A 20,050-nucleotide genomic window follows, 5' to 3' on the forward strand; every position below is an offset into this window, starting at 1 on the left:
AAGGAGAGGAAATATGTGCCATTATTCAGAAGTTGCATCCTTTTTTTTTTCTCCCTTTTTTTTTCTTTCTTTCTTTCCTTTTTTTTTTTTTTTTTTTTTAATAACTGAAATTTATGTGCATCAGCAAACTTTTGGGCATTGTTCTTCCCCAACTAAACTGTTCCTTACAGCCTCATGTTTACTGAAGCCTAAAATTAGAACTGACAGCAATTCACCGTAACAAAGTGGGCTGCTTTCCCCTGCCTGCCCACAGCCCACGTCCCATTCACTGCCCTGAAATCCAGTCGTCTCTTGGCTCTCATCTGCCAGGAGCAGAAAAATAGGGCAGGGCCAAGGAGCGGCTGCCCGCCCTGCTGCCCCTTGGGGCCTCACCTTGGTGCCGCCGGTATTCTTGTTCCTCTTCCTCATGGATGTCCACCTTGGCTGACAGCAGTGTGGCCAGTGAGCGCTCACAGTCCTGCAGCAGTGCAGCCACCGAGCTGTGGGTATTCATGCCTTCAGCTCTCTCTTGGCTGCTCCAGCAGAGAGGTTTCCTTCTAGATGGAGGGACCTGCTGAACAGAGTGGGGAGATGTCTGCAGCCCTTTCCAGTAGCACCAGTAAGCTCTGGGGGAGCCCTAAGAGCAGAGGCTTCCCCGACAGGTGCTTACAGCATTGCCAATGGTGGAGTGGAAAGAAAAGCTTTCTGTCTCAGCCATCTGAAATGAAATGTGTAGAAATATGTATTCTATTTTTTTTCCCCATGCAACAAAACAAATCTGATTGTTCTCTTGTTTAATGAACTCCTCTCACAATTCAAAGCGATGCGGTTGGAAACAGCCTCTGAAAACGTTTCTGAAGTTGGTGAAGCTGTAGGCTTCAGGAAGGGGAAGTCAGAACTGCATGCAGCCAGGCACAGCTGGCTCTGCATCTCAGCAGCTGAATTCTCCTCTGCTGCAGCTTGGGGGTGGCTGGATCCCAACAGGCAGCACCAGGCAGAGCACGCTGAGGATCAGAAAGCAGAAGCAAAGCACTCATGCAGAAGTAGAGGGAAGCAGGTGGAGCAAGCCAGGGCTGGCATTCATCAGCATGGAGCCCAAGGCAGGGGCCAGGCAGTGGGGCTGTGCTAGCACTGCAGATAGATGCCAGGAAGAGAAGAAATTAAATGGGGACACACAGAGGATATTGGGGCAGAACACGGTGCCAAGCACAGATAGAGTGTGGGGAAGGCAAGCACAAGGTGCAAAGCCCCAGGTCCAAACCCAGCCATGCTGTGGCACTGCCAGGGCATATCAGCTGCATCCCACATCTGCAGGGCTTTTGCACCAGCCACAGAACATGGGGAGCCACATGTGTGTCAGTATTTGTGGGGTGTCTGCCTTGTGAATAATGGCTCAAGCAATGGGAAAGTGCTCTGAGGAGTGGCTGAGGTTTCATCACATTTCTGACTCTCAGCTGGCCAAGAAAGCAGTTAAAAACTAACCCATCAGGAAAAGCAATCTAACAAGCAATCTAATAAGATAAAGCATTCAGGTGAGGGTACTTAAAACAGATTAAAGGCTGCACTCATGTTCAGTTCCCATCACTCAACAATACACCAGGGTGAGACTTCTGCTGTCTGCTCTTCCCTTCATCACTCTATCCAAGTTACACCTTGCTTTTTCTCCAACTACTTCTGTATTGTGCATGCCCTCCTGAGGGAGGGGTTTTCCAAAAACAGGGCACCTGTGGGCATGGAGGCAGCACACAAGCACAAGGGGAGGTTAGCTGAGAGCTGTAGTGGCAGCACATAAGGCCATGAGCCCCTCCAAGGGTTCTTCCCCCATCCTAGCAGAGGAATCCATCTGGCAGGCATGGACACAGAGCAAGGGGCAGCCAGAGGCAGGGGGGGAGACACAGCTGCAGGCTGGTGCTCTGGCAGAGCAGCAGTCCCATGATGTAAGGATGTCTGAGCTTGGTGACAACAGCTAGGTATGTGCGTGGGGCAAGCCAAGCCCTCTCCTCCCACCCTGCTGGGTCTAGAAAAGCTGGGCTGGTTGCCGCTTATCCATCAGGGAAAACAAAAGCGTCCCCCTCTGCCATGATTGCTGTCACACACCTATGCTAGCATTGATTGCTCTGCTCACCATGCCAACATCTGCTAATTGATTCATCTGATTACACAGCCCTGCGTGGCCAGGCACATGGCTGTCCCACGAGTACCTCCCAGGTTGGGATGGAGCGTTCCTGCCATCTGGCCCTGGCTCCATTCCTTTGTGTAATTGATTTCTCCCAAGTCTCGTCCCCCAGGGAGCCCTCTCCAGAAGCTGCAGTGCAGATGTGGCTCAGACCCACAGCCAGGCAAGGCAGGATGCTCCTAACGGTGTGCAGGAGCACCTCGTAGCCCTAGCAGGGATATGTCCATAACCAGACAGTCTTCGACAGTGTGCTGAAGCTGAGACACTTCACAAAAAAAATCAACACAGTGCTAAGAGCATCCAAGACAGACACACTCCAACACGTCTGTGTTGCAGCCACAGCCCTGCTCAAGCCTTACAGCCTTACAGGCAGCCCATGGAGGGCTTCAACCTGGGTGAGTGTATGGGGCTGTGCTGTGAGGCTGAAAGCCCTGTGGCTTTGTGAGCCGCATGGCGTGTGAGCTGCACAAAGAGCAGAGAGGGCTTAGTGGGGAAGCTTAAATTAGTGTAGAAGTGCAGCACGTGGCTTGCTGGGATTGTAGGGATTTAACTCACCGGGAAACTGCTGGATCTGTAACAGGGATATAGGCAAGGTGGTTAGAGAGGTTTTTCTTCAAGTACGTTTTTCCAAAGACCTAAATAAACAGTGAGGGCTCTTAGTGTAATAAATAGCAATTTACAGCAGCAGGAACAACAATGGTGGAACCACACAGACCAGTGCAATAAACTGCACGGTAGCACTCAGAAGCAAGACAGCCTTTTGTGACCTGTCACTGGGGGCAATGACTTGCATCATAAAATCAGCTGAAAATGCACCAGAGAGCTTTAAACTGCAGCAGCATCCTTTACACAGATGCACGCTGCAAGCTGTTTTTAAGTAACAGCTGCAGCATTGCATGGCAGCTGGGAGATGAAAACAACCCTGCGGGCAACGTGTGGCAAATGCAGGATCTGAGAGCAGAGCTGAGCAGCAGAACCAGCGCAGGGTTCTGGTGAGCCCAGTGACAGTCACTAGTTGACCTTCTGTCAGCACTGATACATCCAAAAAAGCAGCACTTTGAGGGGAGGTCCAAAAGTGACTGCACAGCTGTCTAGAGAGAAGTGCTTTCTAAGGATATACCACAAAAAAAACAACACTTTGACTGCCACTTTCAAAACATGTAATAAAGACCATTTTACATTACAGTGAAGATTTGGGCGATCAGCGCAGTTTAAAGCAGAAATGATGGAAATAAATAACCATTGGCACTATTTCTGGTTAGAGTTTGGATTACAGTAACTTCTTGCATCAAGTACAATGACCAAAAGTACAAAGATCTCAGGGAGAGGGACAGTATGTTGCTGCAGTTGTCTCTAATGGGAGCTGGGACTCAGAACAAGAGGGAGAGAGGGAGGAGGAGGAAGGAGGAGGGAGGGAGGGCCTGGGTGGGCCACAGAGAAATGATCGCTTTAATAAGAAATGGGCCATACTGTGACACTTCAGAGCCCTTGGGCTAGAAGACCAAAAGGTCTGTCAGGAGAAAGGAATTTTTAAAGTTATACTGTGGATAGGAGGGAGAGCCTGGGACTCGGTTGAGCCAGTTTAAAATTGCAATTAGCTTCAGAGGCTCAAGGAAAGAGAAGACGTAATTGATGCATTCAATACAGCAAGCATAACAACCATTTGTTTCTCAGACAAAATTATTTGGGAAATTTTCCATGGCATTATTGTCCTGAAACACAAATTAGAGATCATCAGACCTTTTCACTCTGAAAATATATTATCCTAATTTCCATCTTGCTCAGGCTACCCTCCAATTCCAGGGAGACTAATGAAGAGGAAGCAAAGACCTGATGAGTTCCACGCAGAGGCTACATTTATGGATTAATCCCAACAGGGAGCAAATCAACCTTATTCCCAGAATGCTCAGTTGGGACTCAACACAATCAGTTGAGGACCGGGTAGTTATTTATGACTGAGGCTGTTTTGACTTTCAAATAAACATTTTAATTATTTTAAGTGCTATGCTGGAACTTAAAGTAGGAGTCCTGTTTTAATTTAGATGGCAGCCATGCCTTGCTCTCCTCCCTCCTAATCCCAAACCACTCTGGTCATTATGATACAGTGCCAGTGATCCTGATCATCATGCCTATAACATTTAAAAGCATAGGCCAAAAGCAAAACCCACTGGTCAGGCTGCAAAGAAGAAAGCCTACATGCTCTGTACCTGCAGTGAGGAGGTCTGGCTGAACTTTGTGTGTCTGCCGGGAAGGAACAGCTTGCTTTAGCAGTAGCACCCCTTGTCATAGAACTAATGCACATGAAAAGAGCATTCTCATAGAGGTACCAGCTCTGAAATCCATTTGTATGCCCTGATCCATCCTTGTGTGTTGTTTTTCTGTGCCAGCCTTCCCAAGCAACTACGAGTTTCTGTCAGTAAGAGAGAACCTGAACATTTATTTTTCCCTCAGCACATGGTAGTGAGCACACAAGACCAGGGCACCCCCAGCTGCTCCTCATCCCATGGATTTGTGCAGGAGTTTCCTGCAACCCTCCCCATTACCTGTGCCCCAAATAACAGGCTCAGCTTTGTTATCAGGTTTGGCAACTTGAGGATAAAGAAAAAGCAGAAAAGGAGAACTTGCTTAAAATGATCTAGTTTCACAGCAAAGGTTTCACCGAGTTAATATTATCTTCTAGAGAGAGGAAATCTGGTTCCCTGCTTTAATATACACACACTTGTGCTTTCCTAGAGCATTTTATCTTGCTTGCTAGTACACAGAGGCTCTGCCACAAGAGAGACAAGATGATGACCAAACAACAACAAAATTCATTTGCTAGGGGATTTATTTATTTATTTTACTTCTCTGGATTAAAGATGAGATGTTTTCTTTCGGTAAAGCTGCATATACCAACTGGCATTGGCTGTATTAAAATAAGGAAGAACCTCAATCAAAGAGCCTCTCCTAAGGCAAGCTTTCTTGTTAATATGCACCAACATGAAAGGCTTTCTTTTCATCCTATACAACTACAGTGTGTGTAAATTGCAGGGGGCTCATTGGCATAAATCTTGGCTGTGACCTCTGAGGTAAACTGGATTTACATTACTTTCTGACAAGAATTAAATGAAGGCCTTGTGGATATATGAACAGCCTTCTAGACTGCAACAGATGGGCATGAATGTGCTCCCTAGGCAAACTATCAGTGACATCTGTGTCCTCCAAATTCTGGTGGTCTCAGCCAATTAGCAGGCAAAAGGGGGAAAAAAAGGCAGCCTCTGCACAGCTACCCCAGTCAGTGCCGAGCAGAAGTGCTTCTGTTTAGAAATGGGATCAAGAACAGCCTCCAGCAGCAAGAGGACGGTTATCTGCCCGGGTGCAATGTAAGGCAGCACAACTGAAAGCACTGAGGTAATTAGAAAGGATATTAATATGGATACGGGACAAATCCCAGCCTTGGCTAAGCCTGCGTGAGACTAGAGTAATGGGCTGCAGTGATGGATTTACATGGATAGAACAACAGAGTTCTATCTGCACTAAACGCAGAGATGGGTCCAAAGCACACTCAGTGCCTCCCACAGCCAAGCTGGGCATTGAGGAGCCCATCCAGAGCCATGTGCCCTCCCAGTACACCCCAGTCCCCACAACAACAGCTGCACCCAGGCATGAACCTTGGTGGCACAGTCCTGTCCTAATGGCACCTCTGCCGGGTGCCTCCATGAGGTGGGCAGGCCTGAATCCACTCCCTGCCATACACAGGCTCCCTTGTCTCAGATGATAACCAGGTCTGACACCCAACAGTGTGGGCACTGGGCATGCAGAGTTGTGGGGATGGAGTGTGGTGCCCATGCAAAGCACCTGCTGTTTTGCCCTGTTGGGGACTTCCCGGAGGTGCCATTTGGGCTCTTTCCTCTCATCTCTGCTCTGTTGTGTGCTGCTAGGAGATGCCAAAAAAAGGGAATAATTGAGGGGCAGATCAATAAATTAAAAAGTCAAAAAAAAAAAGAAAAAAAAAGACATAATGAATTTGGTACAGCACATATTTTTAGATCAAAGATGCCTTTGAAGTGACAAACCCTTAATCCATAAACCACTGAAGCACTTCCTTTCTCTCACAAACTACTTGTTGTCAAATAAAATGGAAGTTAAGGAAATTATCTTTATCTGAAAATGGCCAAAAGAAGCCATCATCTAATGACAGCCTTGTCAAAATGACAATTGGGGAAATTGTTAGGCAGGCGAGGCCTAACGACGGGAGGAATAAGCTCGCTGTTTGCTCTAATCTGGTCAGGCAGGCCCCACACAATTCTGCACAGCTCGCCGTGTGAAACAGCCGAGTCTTTGTCAGTGTGAGCAAGGGCCAGGAGGACTTCTCTTTCATGAATATGTATCACCACCCCTCTACGTCTATAGAGAAAGAACCTTCCAAACACCAAAATAAGAAATAGGTAAATAAAACAAACCACCATCACCAATAAAAAAAAAATAAAAAATCCTAAAGGAACAAAATCCTAAACTATGAAGTTGTGCCAGGTGAAAACTATTAAGCAAGGACAGCTGACATTTTGGAAAGGGAGCCAGAAGCATCTTCTTCCCAAAGGCTTTCTTCAGGCTCCAAGCCCCGGCACATGGGGAGGAAGCACTTCAAGTCATCACAGAAGCAAAATGACCTGTTGGGGTACCTGAAGTCTATCACTGTGTTTTATATGGGGCACTTTTTAAAATGTGCTGCTTTGGGGTCAAAGCCCGGGCCACAATCACCTATCAGGATGCCACATGTCCTGGGAAGCATAGACATGCACTGCAACAAATATGAAGATAAATCTGGGCATAATAAACATACAGTACATTAATACAATAATAGTGGGCTCCTCAACACACAGCAACTCAACAGAGGCTCTCAAAAGAGGCCCAGTGCTCACAGAAGAATGGATTTCTCAGAGGTATTCAAGACCTTCTACAAATAAAATCCCTTATAACATCTCAAAACAGGCAGTTTGAATTTCTGGTTCCCTTGAAGTTTTGGGGCTTTTAAAACTTCTTCACACAAGTTTGGCATAAAACTGGAGGAGAGCCACATCAAGACTACCAGACTGCCAGTGAAGTTAATGTACAGACAGAAATTGCCTTTAAAAGATGAAATAGCTCAGAAATGTTTACAAGAAATACTGCATCTCTGCAAGACTGATGCGGACACATATATAAGCCCAAACACACCATCTAGAGCAACAGAATGGCAGGCAGGGCAGGGATACAGTATTGAACCAACACCATGCCTGTTACAGAAAACCCAAACGAAGCTGTTTTAAGATGCGGTGGGTTTTCTCTCTGCTGGAGAGCCAGGACATTGTTATAAAGCATTCATCACTGTTTGAAAAGTTACTTTCAAATGTTTGTTTTAAACTTCACTTGTAAGACTGCAAACCAGATCTTTATTTTACTATAGAGAGATTGTGGCAATACTAAAAACTTCACTTCTTTTTTCTCCAAGCAACAAACGGAATATAAAAGTTTGACTTCCAGCAGAGATATCATGACACAATGCTCAATTTTGAGGGTTTACAATATTATGCAATGTTTGCTGTAGACATTACCATTTCATTAGCATACTCTGCTTTACATGAAATCCAGCAATGAATGCTGTCCCTGATCTAAGGCTAATCCTCTTTAAAGAGCTACAGGGTATATTACATGTGGCCACAGACACGGTTGTGCCATGACTGAATCACTTTGAAGCCTATTGAACAGCGTTCCCTTGTGAGGCTATACACAAACCCCTAAACCTATGCTCTCTGTGCTGTGAAATTCTACTGTTTTTCAACACCAAGATTTTTTGTAAGGGGCAGTATTACCCTAGTTCCAAGAGAAGGAAGAGGTACAAGGCTGCCTTCACCATCTCTCAATGACAGTTTGTAACTAGAGCATATATGCCTGAGGTAACACAAATACCTAGCTCCTAAACACCACCCAATGGCTCACAGGGATGCTCTGTCTCACAGACTGATTGCTGAAATACAGAAGGTTACCACAGCTCACTCTTAGAAAGTGCCGGTATAACTGAGAATGGGAAGGAGATGGAAGACGAAGGAGCAATGCCACAGTGCCACACTGATTGACCAGAAACTACAATTACAGCTGACATCAAAGGAATGTAGCGTAGTGTTGCACTGAGCCAGTGAACTCCTCAACACAAAGACATCATAGGCAGAGCAGATCTGGACAGGATCATGCATATCTTTAAAGAAAAAGAAAGAGGTCATTTACCTTCAAGACAGGCTGCATTTCTTATGATTGGGTGCCCTTGAATGCTATGAAGTGTGATAATGCAATAGTATCTTTCTTGACACACAGTCCAGAATATGGAATCTATAGCATCTATCCAATTCAAAGGAAAAACGTGAAACACTAAACTACTGTTCCTGCTACGTATCAGCAAAAGACAGTTTATTTTATTGCTTATCCTTAACTCTTCAAGATAACTTTCTATATTAAATCACTGCTTTTAAAGAGAGCTGGAAAGGGTGGTTACATTTAGCCTGCATTGTGCATGATGCCATTCATCCCACTACACAAACTGTATTACGATGCCTTTGATTAGAGCTGATGTATGGCTATTTCAAGAAAGCCCAGCTTTAGGTAGTTTCCACAGTTTAGTTCTAATCTAGAAGAGGAAACAGCAGAGAACATTAAGCTGAAATACAAGGGTTATAATGAAGAAAGAACATTCTTTTCTTGGCTGATTTTTCTGTAGGAAACCTGAACTATTATTTCAGTTCTTGCAATGTCACATCTCTTAATGGCCAGAGTTGCCAGTGGGATTATGAAGTCTAAGAATTCATCACTTGATGATTACAGTGCACCAAGTGTTCTCTTGCTTAACTCTTCAGTTTGAGATTTGATATGAAAGATGGGCTTCCCCATCCTGGCATGCCCTTTATTGCACAAAGATAAGCCAGAGCGTCATGCTCTGTGCTGCATTACCTACAGCAGCACAGACATCTCTTCAGTAAGCCTTTTTAAGGACTGACTGCACTTAGCTTGAGAATCTGACAAAGTCAAAAACAGCTATCATGACGAGTGTCAAGGTGATATGTAAGGAGGGGTTAAAACATCAGAATCACACATGGATCACAATTACAGAAGGAAAAGTTTTAGCTGTATGCCATGTATTTTACTTTCTTAGTCCAAACAAAGTTCCACAGAATCACAGGTATGAGAAGATGTACATGCCAGCTGAAAGCATAGTGACTTATAACTATGGGATCAAAACTTCAAGCAGTAAATTACTGCCAGGTACAAAAGAAGGGAAATGACCACAAAAAAATAATATTGAAAACTGGAACCTGAATTATTGGTGAAAAAAGAATTGCAATAGAGTTTGTGAACAAAAAAATCCCACCACTTTCTAACTATTTTTAGAAAATATAGGGGACTCTTATTGAAGAGCTATGAGGAATGAGCACAGCTACAATCAGCAGCTGTGCACAGAATCCTCATCCCCAGCGTGCTTCTGTTACACAAATGATTTTTCATTTCCAATTCTACTGAGACACATTGAGACGCTACTCTGAAAAATGTGATGCTCCAACACGCTTAAATCCCCAGCCTTTGTTCCAACTTAAAAAAAGACAAAGTGAAGAGCTAACATTTTTTCCCCCCATATTAGGGATTACAGATTTGATTTTGAGCAAGAAGCAAACACTTGTTCTATGGTGTTGAAATCCCTTGCTCTACTTCTTGTCCCATAAAAACTGGAGTTACAGTAGTGTCCCTCTTGTAGCTGCTCAAACTGTCCTTGGGAGAAGCATTAATTCAGAAGAAGGGGTTTCAAGGAGTAAAGAATGTCTTCATAGACAGCAAGAGATGCAGGAGGATGGAAGAGAAATTGAGACAGAGGAGAGGCATGAAAGAAGCTAGAAAGGTTAGAACAAGATGTGCTTGGCAGAAGGATCAAGGACAAACCATGGAGCAAGAAGAGGCAGAAGGTGACAAAACTGGGGGAGTGGTGTAAGTAAAGCTCATCTATTCCCCTTGGAATGGAATCCCTCAGTGGGGCTTTATTTAGATCAAGTTAGATGGGAAATGACAGAGTTCTTTTTTTTCCCAAGTAAAGGAGCAATGTAGTAAATAAAATATGGAGGGAACTGCACTCCCTTTTCCTTCTGGAATATCTCCTCACCGCCTCATGGTTCTTGGAAATAGTATCTAAAGTGTCAGTGAAAGCCTCTATTTCAAGTGCACTTCTGGTCTCACTGTGAGCTCCAGCTGAATGTCCTGCTTTATACTTGGAATAAGGAACTCACAAATAAATAAGCCTTTCAGGAGAAACTGTCCTTCTTCTCGTTGAACATGAGGCACTCGACTGCTGCAAAGTCACAACAATTAACTGTAGAACCCCGCTGCAGGTAGTTACTTATTCTGTTACACCTTTCTCAAACGAACTCCTGGAAGCTACCACTGAAACTGCTACCATTAACTACAGGTGCCCCGACAGCTCTAGCAACGAGAAAACGCCATTTCCCGGTGCCTGGTCAAACATTGCCACCTACCGGCCACCCTACAGCCCTGTGCTGGGCATCGAGGGGATTTTATCTCCCCCAGCACCGATGCATCCTCACATGTACCCCCCGCCTGCACCTCAGGGCCATCAGTAACAGCCATGCCATCTGCACAGTTTGCCAGAGCAACCAAAGGAAAGAAGCAGTCCTCCACGTAGGGATAACGCTGCTGAAGCTTCGCAAAGCTTGTTGGGGAGGGAGGTTTCCTGTTTAGTCACCCTTCACTCACCAACTCACAACACACAAACATGAATCGCCTTAAAATTCCATCTCAGGAAGAGTGTTTGGGCATTAGCACTGGCTTCTCAGGGATGTGGTGGACTCACACAACCCTGGAGGTGTTCAAAAACCGTGGACATGTGGTACTGCGGGGCACGGGTTAGTGGGGAAATATTGGTAGTAGGTGGATGAAGTAATTTGAGAGGTCTTTTCCAACCTTAAGGATTCTGATTCTATGAATCTAAAAATAGAAGGAGATACGTTTGCTTTTAGTAACCCTCAGCTTCTCCCAGACTGATAATGACTAAAAGCAATACAAGAGTTCCTACTATTTTTTTTTCTTCTTTTTTTTTTTTTTTTTTCCCAGTTTGCTTGTTTGGGATGTGGATTTACTTGAAACCTCAGGATCAGACCAAAGCTATAGAAAGACAACACGTCAAGCAATCCCAACGCACCTCTGTATTACAGCCTCCCATAGTTAGTCATTACACATAATTAGCCCAGGCAGATAAGTCTGCTAACTGGAAGCAAGAGAGAATCCATGCTGGCTGCACGGAAGCAGGAACCATTACACTATAATGAACAGAGCTTTTCAGTAAGTCCTCCTCCCTTATGACTGGAAAGGTAATGAATACAGTGCTGGAAAATCAGGCTGCCCTGGGAGAAGAGGACAGCTCCAAACCACTTCTACCTCCAACATGGTCCTTGAAATCCAGGGACTGGCTGTATGGTCAAACCTCACGTTCATCCTCCAGAAAGCAAAAGCATTTCTGGGGAGAGCTGCAGAAGTTCTGGAAAAACCCAAAGGAGAAGTTGGTTGCATGGGCACCACAAAGCAGAAGGGTTGGCCCTGGTCCTACCCCACCACGCTGCCTGGCTGCGCAACTACTTGCAGTTTCGCTTTCAACTAAAGGAATTTCAATTGGAGGGGAGAAAAAAAAAAAAAAGTTAATGTAATGCAGCAATGAACTCTGGTAAACCAAGCAGCAGAAAGTGCTGGGGATTTTTCACTCCAAGGGGAAGGCCAAGGTCATTTTGTTGAAGTTGGCAGCATTTCAGCCAGTGCGAGGCTTAGAGAAAAGCAGAAAACCCAACCCCAGCCAGCACCTAAATGAAGTCACGTAGCATAGTATTAAGTTGATAAACTACCGGGAAAGAGGTAGTTAACTACTTCTAGGCAAAAATAAATAGGAAGAGCGTGGACTTACCTCAATCTCTCTAGACAGTAAAATAACCTCACAGGGGAAGCTTTCACTGTGCCGTGCCCTTGTAAACAGGCTGTATGCGGAAATGAGGGGCTGGCAGAGGTTACAAGAAGCAGCACAGGCAGCATTGCACAACCCCAGGCTTTCCAGACGGCAGTGAGCCACCGTGTGCACAGCCAGCCTGCGGCAGCCCAGCACTTGGTAAGTGAGTGGTGGTGGGACCTCTGCTTCTCTGCTCTCAAAGCCAGCTGAGTGACAGCAGGCGACACTGAGTAGTAGGCAGCAGAGACACTGAGTGCAGATAAAAGCTATAGTGGGAGGGTTGTTGCTAAATAACTTATCAAGCTGCAGGTGATTTACCTGTTTACTGGGTAAATAAAGGCAACTGCAAATCAAACAGTTCGTTTGAGCTGAAGATCACCGTACTTATCGGAGAACCATAGAATGGCTTAGGTTGGAGAGGACATTAAAGACCACCCATTTCCAACCCCTGCCACAGGCAGAGCTGCCACCTGCCAGATCAAGCTGCCCAGAGCCTCATCCCACCTGGCGGAGAACAACACCTTTGGGCCACAGTGCTTCACATACAAAGGTAAGAGGGACCCAAAGCTGCATGGGATTAAGAACAGCTCAAACCCTTTTGCTATGGGTGCTGCCCCCAGTTCCGGGTGTGGGAGTAACCTTGCTTAGTAGGGAAAACAGGGAGGGAGGAAGGGAAAACAGGGAAGGAAGAAGGGAAGGGCTCCCTTTTCCTGTCAGCCAGCAGCTCTGCCACACACTTCTAGCAAAAAGGTATTTTCTGCTCAGCAGCCCAGGAGCAGTGAGTGCTGTCTTTCCTAAAGGCATTGCTTAAAGCACAAGAAAATAACCAAATGCTTGTAAATGCTTCATTTTAGAATGTTGCCAGTTATGATGAAAACATGCCTCGTAGTTACTGAATGTTTTCACCCTTCCAAGTGTTTATTTGGTGGGGAGGAGTATGAAATTGAAACCACTTGAATTTTTCCATAAGCCAAACCTGCAGAGCCTGGAGCATGTAAACCGGGTCAGCAGCATGACTGCCATGGTTTGGGGATGTTAGATGACCCCAGGCAAAGCTGAGCTCCCTGTGCTTTTAGGAAAAACAACCCCAGTACATGTGCGCAGAGCAGCTCCACCCCATGCATCTCCCCTCCCTGCCCTTGTGCTGCCCACTCAGGGGTGGCTGTGCTGCCATTTCAAGCTGGGGTACCCACAGCCCAGTAGGCCTGGAGGGGTCACAGCTTCAAGCAGTGGTGAAAGTGGAATGCCCCTCCTGCTTCAGAAGGAATTAATGAAGGCCAGTGTGGTTTCCACCTGTAACCGCTGACATGCAGCTCTGCAGATGCAATAGATGATAGGTTCAGTTTGGGTTTCATTCAGTGTCTCGTGGTGTAGGTGGCTGCATTGCATCTAAACTTTGGGATGTGGCTCTCCTCACAACGGCTGCATCTGGTGGCTGGAAGGCTGAGCAGGATCTGTGCTACCCCACAGGCACTCTGTGCATGTGTGGGACTGAGGGTGAGCAGCACTTTCAGTGTGTTCCCTTGTAAATACAGCAAATACCACAGACTAACAAGACTAAGGCTGCAGATAATGAGCACCCCACAGTTATGAGCTCCCAGAGGAACACCTGCCTGGAAGATGGTTGCTCTCTGTACACACCTGTGCAATACGTATTAGTTTGGTGATAATGGACTATTGTCTGTGTTAGGCACCTAAGACACCAGCCACACAGGACAAACCTGTCCAGGGATGAGTAGAGGCTGTAAAGCAACCTGCTGCCCGCTGGCCTCCTGCCTCATCCCTTACTGGTGGTAGAATATTTGCTAATGACTGCAGCCTGTATTCCCGAAGGCAGAAAGGGTAGCCATGCTTAGATACCTGATGTTGGTGGTTATTTAAAACAAAAGGCAAAAAACCAAAATGGATGTACCTTTTTTTCCTTAGTATTCAGGCTGAAACTTTATGTTCTAATCTGCAGAAGTAAACAGGCAGTGTGCCCTGAACTCCAGCTTGACAGTAGGGCTATCACTCTTGAACAACCAGTTGCAACACTCAAGTTGGAATGCTATGGTTTCTAAAGTTAGGCACCCTGGTTCTTAATTCTTAGCATCACTCTTCTGTCTCTTAAAATGGGGATAGCAGTGTACACTGAAGGAGATAATACTGTGAGAAAGGAAAGAGGGAAAATCTTCATCGACTCAAAAGGAGGTACAGACAACAGCACAACAGAGGGTTACCTTATAGTTGCAGGAGAAATCTTTGCTTTCAACTGTGAGAAGTTTCCTTCTTCAGACAGTATTCTTTAAAATCTTTCTGCCATGCCATACAGTCTAATACAGACCTTTAGCAGTAATTCGGCACCAAACTCAGCCCAGAACTTAAGACAGAGAACTGTTTCTGTAGACTGACTTGTGAACTCAATGAAATGATGTGGTTTCCCCAAAGCCTTTAGTGTTCCCTTTAGCCAAAACTGACCTTGTGTAACATTTCACATCCTCTTATTAGACTGAAACAGTGCCAAGGGCAGAACAGAGCACAGAAAGCAACACTTCACTCCTGCACACAGAGCTGTGGCTGGTTCTCTGGGGTTGAGGCATACTGCTGGAACAAGGGATGGATGCAGATGCCATGGAAGCATATCTCACAGATGACAAAGGAATAACCTGCCACCACAGTGTCTTTATATCTTTGTCAAAAGCATGGATCATATGCTCAAGTTGGTTTTCAAGTGAGCTTTGAGACCGGCTTGAAGTCTTTTATTTCTCCAACCATCCATGCTTGGCAGAAGCACTTTTGTAGCCTACTTAGCTAAGCAAGCTGTGGTTGCTATATTTCTGTGTTAGAACTGCTGCTGTTATTGTACTAAAGGTCAGGGAAGGAAGCGATTCCAGTAGACAGGGACATACTGATAAACCACGTATTGTGCCTGGAACTTATTTACAGTGGTATAATATACCCTTACAAACAAGAAGTCAGAATGAGCAGTGATGATTCAACTGCCCATAAAACAACAGCTTGCATCCTAATACTTATCCAGCGTGATTCAGAGAACAGAGATGATGAAACAGCTTCAAGATCTAGGAGAAACACAGAGCACATGCACTGTATATTTGAAGTTAAATGGCAGCTTACAAATAATGCCATTTAATAATATTTCTCTGGCTAGCAACAAAGCTCATTCTTAGGTTCCCACTTTAAGTACATAGTCTTTTCTTTCTCCAGACTAAGTTTCAGTGCAGGAAAACACTTATAAAGGACCAGACTTCAGTGGTTCCTGAAATGCTTCACAGATTCATATTTGGATGCACTGCCATTACTCAGGTTTTTAAACAGAATGTAGTTCACAAGCAAGTAACTCTGTGCTGCATTTCTAAAGCTTTAAAAAAACAAAAACAAAAACAAACCAGTAAAGCTTATTTGTTTTGGCACTTAGTTTGGTGCTTCTGCAGAGAGCTGGACTTTCCAGCAGCCTATGGGGAAATTCTCAGAATGGGTGACAGTTCTTCTCCTGGGTCTCTGACATTCCAGCTTTTGCATTCATTTTACAAACTGCCACATCAAATCATTGTATTTGGTTTCATAAAACTCTCTTTAGAGAGAGAAAATACTACTTTATTCACATTTGAAATATCAGTGCTTACAGTCAGTTGGCCTTTGTACAGGTTGGCTGACGTCTAGTCAAAGGAATATGCTGTCAAACAGTGTGCAGAGGTACAGGTTGTGCTACTGTCACTCCTTTGTAAGCCCATGGAGCCAGTCTTATTGTCACTGTAAAGCACCATTATGTTTTCCAGAGATAATCCTACCTGTGAGGCCCTCACGATGAACCAGTTGTAGGCAATTTACAGTCACGTGTGCTCTTCACAGTTCTGACACGTTACACATCCACGGCAGCAGATGGGAGATTAACTGCTGGGAAGGGGTTAGCACAGAGCAGTCTGTCACCTGATCCCCTACCAAGACTTCAGCAGAGTGGCAGGAAATGATGGTTATCATGGATTGGGTGTGTTCAACTCTCACTTCTTTGTTCCAGTGTTTTACCTAGATTTGCTTTCAGCCTGTTTGCTAGGAATTACATACAGCGACTTTACATTTTCTTGTATTTTTGAGGACTCATTTCATCATGACCTCCTTTGAAGAAGATGAAACTGAAGAAACAGCAACATGCCTCCACATGACGTTTTACCATCCCTGCCAACAAGACAAGATGATGTTTCGTTGCTTGAATTTCTGTAAGCGAGAACAGGTCAGGGCAGATGAAACAGCCAAGTTTGGCCGTGATTCTAATGTCTGCCATTATAACTTAGTGGATACTCGTGTTTCTCGGATTCAGTTTTCACTGCAGTTCTACAGAAAACTTAACAGCTCAGAATTTTGTTTTGAGATCAAGAACATGAGCAAGAAAACAAAGCTGACCGTAGACCAAACAGAACTGGGTTACTTAAACAAAATTGATCTGCCTTGGAAGTGCATCATTTGTTTTGGAGACTACCAGATTTTAGCAGAGATTCAAGAAGGGGAGGCCATGGATTATTTTGAGACTCACTTACACTTGGCTAAAGTGCCGATCTTACAAGAAAGGAGCCTGCCATCGCTGCAACCCATACCTGAGAAGGGCATTTTCCCTTCCTTGTCTTCTTCCCAAGGCAGCAGCCCCACAGAGATTGATGAAAATGAGTCATGCTAGCAGCAAGGAGGAGGCTGGATGAGTTTTTGAACACGTGAAGCCTGCACAACTTCAAGAGCTGAAGGCGATCATCTCAACCCACTGTACCTAATGGTTCTCACTGCTGTACATCAGTCCCTCTGCTCACCATTTCCCATACAGCCATACCACGTGTCTCAATCCAATTACTGGAAGAGATGGTTTGACATATATACACTTGGAGGAAGATTAAGGTAGCAAGAGGCCAAATGCTGTCAGCTGGCTTATTACTCTCAGATGAGTGCTGCTAGACAAGCTTTGAGCCAAAAATTTTTCCAACTTCTCATACCAGGACATTACTTCGTTGAACAGAAGCAGCGTGTCTGACACTGTGTTTATCAGGGCATACGTGCTCTCTGTTCATTACATAAACATGTGAGAAACATTAAAGGACCACTTAAGTCCATGGCAGTGTATTCAATTCAAAACTGTGACATGTCTAGAAGGTCTATTTAGCAGGCGTTCATATTTTATGCAAGCAGAACAATGTCCTAGCCTCAGTACTGGCTAGCTAAGGAGGGGTATCATGTCTCACTACATTTGTTATACTTTGTGTCTTACTTTTAACATTAAATTCTGAACAGTATTTTCAAGCCTAGGTTGCAACTTCCCAGATTTTGCAGCTTAGAAACACTTTGTAAGCATAGCATTTTTAAGTTAATGTTTTTACTAACTTTGTACAGAGATTTTTACTAACGGTTTTAAATAGATGAAAAATAAGGTTTTGTTTTGTTTTTTTTGGAAGCAAGATGCTTTTGTTTGTGAATGTAAATAAACATACAACATTATGTAAAGATCCACCTAGATTTTGTAATAAAGCATTTGGTTGTTCAGTAAAATCTGTTGTATTCCACAGCTATGAAGTAAAAAGGTTTATGTGAATAAAATGACTTCCAGGACAATCCACTCCCAATGTTCTAAAAGCGATGCTGCTCCAAGAGTTAACTAAAATGCTTTCAGCAAGTTTTCTCCCTATCCTCTCTCTCCCCGCAGCCCACCTACTTTACTCTCTTACAATCTTATTGTCAGTTGAGTTTTTCTCATATTGTTATAGTTAAGTTTTTGTTAATTAGCATTTCTGTTTAGTCAAGTGTCTTAGACTGCTTGAAAGACACACTGGAAGGGCTCAGAACAAAGCACTTTTAAGAGATATCTATCTTACCCTCAAGCATTAACATCCACTGAATAATTAAATTATCCTAAATGTTCAGCAGAACACACTCCAGCCATGCACGCTTCAAACTACCTTCCAACCTCTAAGCTCTGTAACCCAGTGCAGAGTAAACCTCTGCTCATGTCCCCACACTCATTTGTCCGCAGAGTCCTAGGGGCCAGGCTTACATTTAATGGGCTGTCAACTGTTCCTTTTAACTTCCCAAACACTAGGGATGAATTTCCACATTAATCACTACAATACAAGAAAACCACAACATAATCCAAGATTAGCGGAAACAATCACAAGTGAGAGATGTTTGTGGGAAAGGCAATGAGACCAAACCCAAGTTTTCATAGGATTTCATTTGTCTGTTTCATCCTTGCCAAAAAATGCCCCGTTGGCAAACTTTCTACCTGTTGAACTAGCCTTTAATACTCACCTCTAGCAGTCTTTAGGCTGAATGTGCAATGCAAAATTCAGCTGACACCTCCCAGCACCAATGCCTCTATCCATTGCCCAGCCCCTCAGCCTAACAATACCAACCCAGCAGGAGTCACCAGACCTGGTGCTACTGGCTGCAGATTTCCAGGAGCCACCGGCTTCTTGGCTTCCATGTGCTTTTGATGTGAGACTTCCTACTAATCAGAGAGAGTGGCAAATAGCCTACAAATGTAAACTGTTCAGAAAGAGAACAAGATGAAAACACATTCTGCAAGAAGCTCTTACATTTAACAGCTTTTATGTGGAATCAACCTCTCAAATAAAACGCATGAGATTTCTTAAGTTCACTAATTTGGCAAGTGTCTGAGGGAAGAGGGAGTGTTCTGCGTTCCCAAGGAGCAGCTTTGTTCTTACGAATGCTTTTAAATGGTTGCATGGTGACATGCAAGTTCTTGTTTTGTACTGCTTGGGTCCTCAAAACCAGGTTGCTGATACTACCACTAAACAGCGCTACACAATTCATATACACCTTTTCTGCTGTTACCCACAGAAAATAAATGAATTAACAGAAGAGGCAACCCCAATCGTAACTCTTCACGTGCAACATATAGTCAGAAGTGTTTATCACCTGCTGACCCTCAGGAACATCTTTTGTCTGTTCTGCAGAGTTCCAGCACTGCAACTCAGAAGGCTTTGTACCCAGGCTGAACAGAGGGGCTCTGTGTCTGGTATGGAGTGGCACAGTCCATAGCATACCAGCAGCAAATACTGACCTTATGAATGGAAAATGAATGATTAATATTTTCCAAACCTTCTTAATGCGATAATACAAAAAGCAAGTACATTACCATGTGTGAGCAATGAGACTAGATGCACTGGTACCAATGTTTTAGCACTTACCTTCCTGTAGCTTGCTTTGTCTCATGACAAACTACACTGTTTTACTGACTTTGCCACTGCTGAAAGCTCTTCAGGTCCAATTAAAAGCTCACTGGAAACGTTCCCATGGAATTCAAAGGCCTGTAGACCAGGCATGTAACAGCAGTTGTGAAAATGTCAATAACTGTTTTTATGGTCCTCTGGTACGTACCTTGAGCAGCCTCCAAGGGAACCATTCTAAGTTTGTATCACCACCAAAAAGAATCTCAAATTTAATACTTACAAACCTGTAAAATATAAAGATGCTCATCTTAAAAGTGAAAATTAGAGGAACCATTACCCAGCTGCCTTCTACTTAAGCTACAGTGTCAAGAACCAGCAGTCCCTCACAGCACTGATGATCCCAGGAATGCAATGACAAGGCTCCGTTCTACTATGATTCCCCCAAAACATTAAGAACATCATCACTTTCCAGAAAACAAGCACAAAAATTGGTCCTGTGGATAAATTACACGCAATTACATGGCAATTTCCATTTCTCTGTGATACAGCCCAAATTTTCAAGCTGTTGTTTCAATGAACTTTCAAACCTCCCTGTCATTACGTTTAGCCAAACTCCTTCAGATCAATACGTAGTGAAGGAGATTCAGCTGCACAGTTTAGGAAATGGCTGGGTTACTTTGAATGATTGCATATAACCTAAGAGCAGATTTAATGTTCATTTTTAAA

General features: G+C 44.3%; 2 protein-coding genes across 5 annotated transcripts in view; one reads left to right on the forward strand and one right to left on the reverse strand.

The window, feature by feature from the left end:
- The window catches only part of ALPK1 (alpha kinase 1), a 36,562-nt gene extending 24,311 nt beyond the window's left edge, over positions 1 to 12,251 (reverse strand). The window contains exons 1-3 of one of the 3 annotated variants that reach the window (XM_015861986.3): positions 12,120 to 12,197; positions 2,711 to 2,790; positions 373 to 550 (exon numbers count right to left, since the gene is read on the reverse strand). In XM_015861986.3, the coding sequence (XP_015717472.1) occupies positions 373 to 493 (121 nt within the window). In that variant the 5' untranslated portion in view covers positions 494 to 550; positions 2,711 to 2,790; positions 12,120 to 12,197. Of the gene's footprint in view, positions 1 to 372; positions 554 to 2,710; positions 2,791 to 12,119 lie in introns of all 3 variants that reach the window. The other 2 variants (XM_015861987.3, XM_085547021.1) reach the window with 2 other exon arrangements.
- Positions 12,181 to 17,684, forward strand: TIFA (TRAF interacting protein with forkhead associated domain). Of its 2 annotated transcripts, XM_015861989.3 has the most exons (3): positions 12,181 to 12,317; positions 12,616 to 12,708; positions 16,251 to 17,684. In XM_015861989.3, the coding sequence occupies exon 3, from the start codon at positions 16,264 to 16,266 to the stop codon at positions 16,825 to 16,827; it is 564 nt and encodes a 187-aa protein (XP_015717475.3). In that variant the 5' UTR covers positions 12,181 to 12,317; positions 12,616 to 12,708; positions 16,251 to 16,263; the 3' UTR covers positions 16,828 to 17,684. The 2 variants fall into 2 exon arrangements, with proteins under 2 accessions (XP_015717475.3, XP_085403178.1); XM_085547052.1 differs by lacking the exon at positions 12,616 to 12,708 and having other exon boundaries at positions 12,253 to 12,317.
- The last annotated feature ends 2,366 nt before the right edge of the window (positions 17,685 to 20,050 follow it).

This window comes from Coturnix japonica, chromosome 4 (genome assembly GCF_054131305.1).
Source record: "Coturnix japonica strain WE chromosome 4, WE-NBRP24, whole genome shotgun sequence".
Lineage (NCBI taxonomy): Eukaryota > Metazoa > Chordata > Aves > Galliformes > Phasianidae > Coturnix > Coturnix japonica.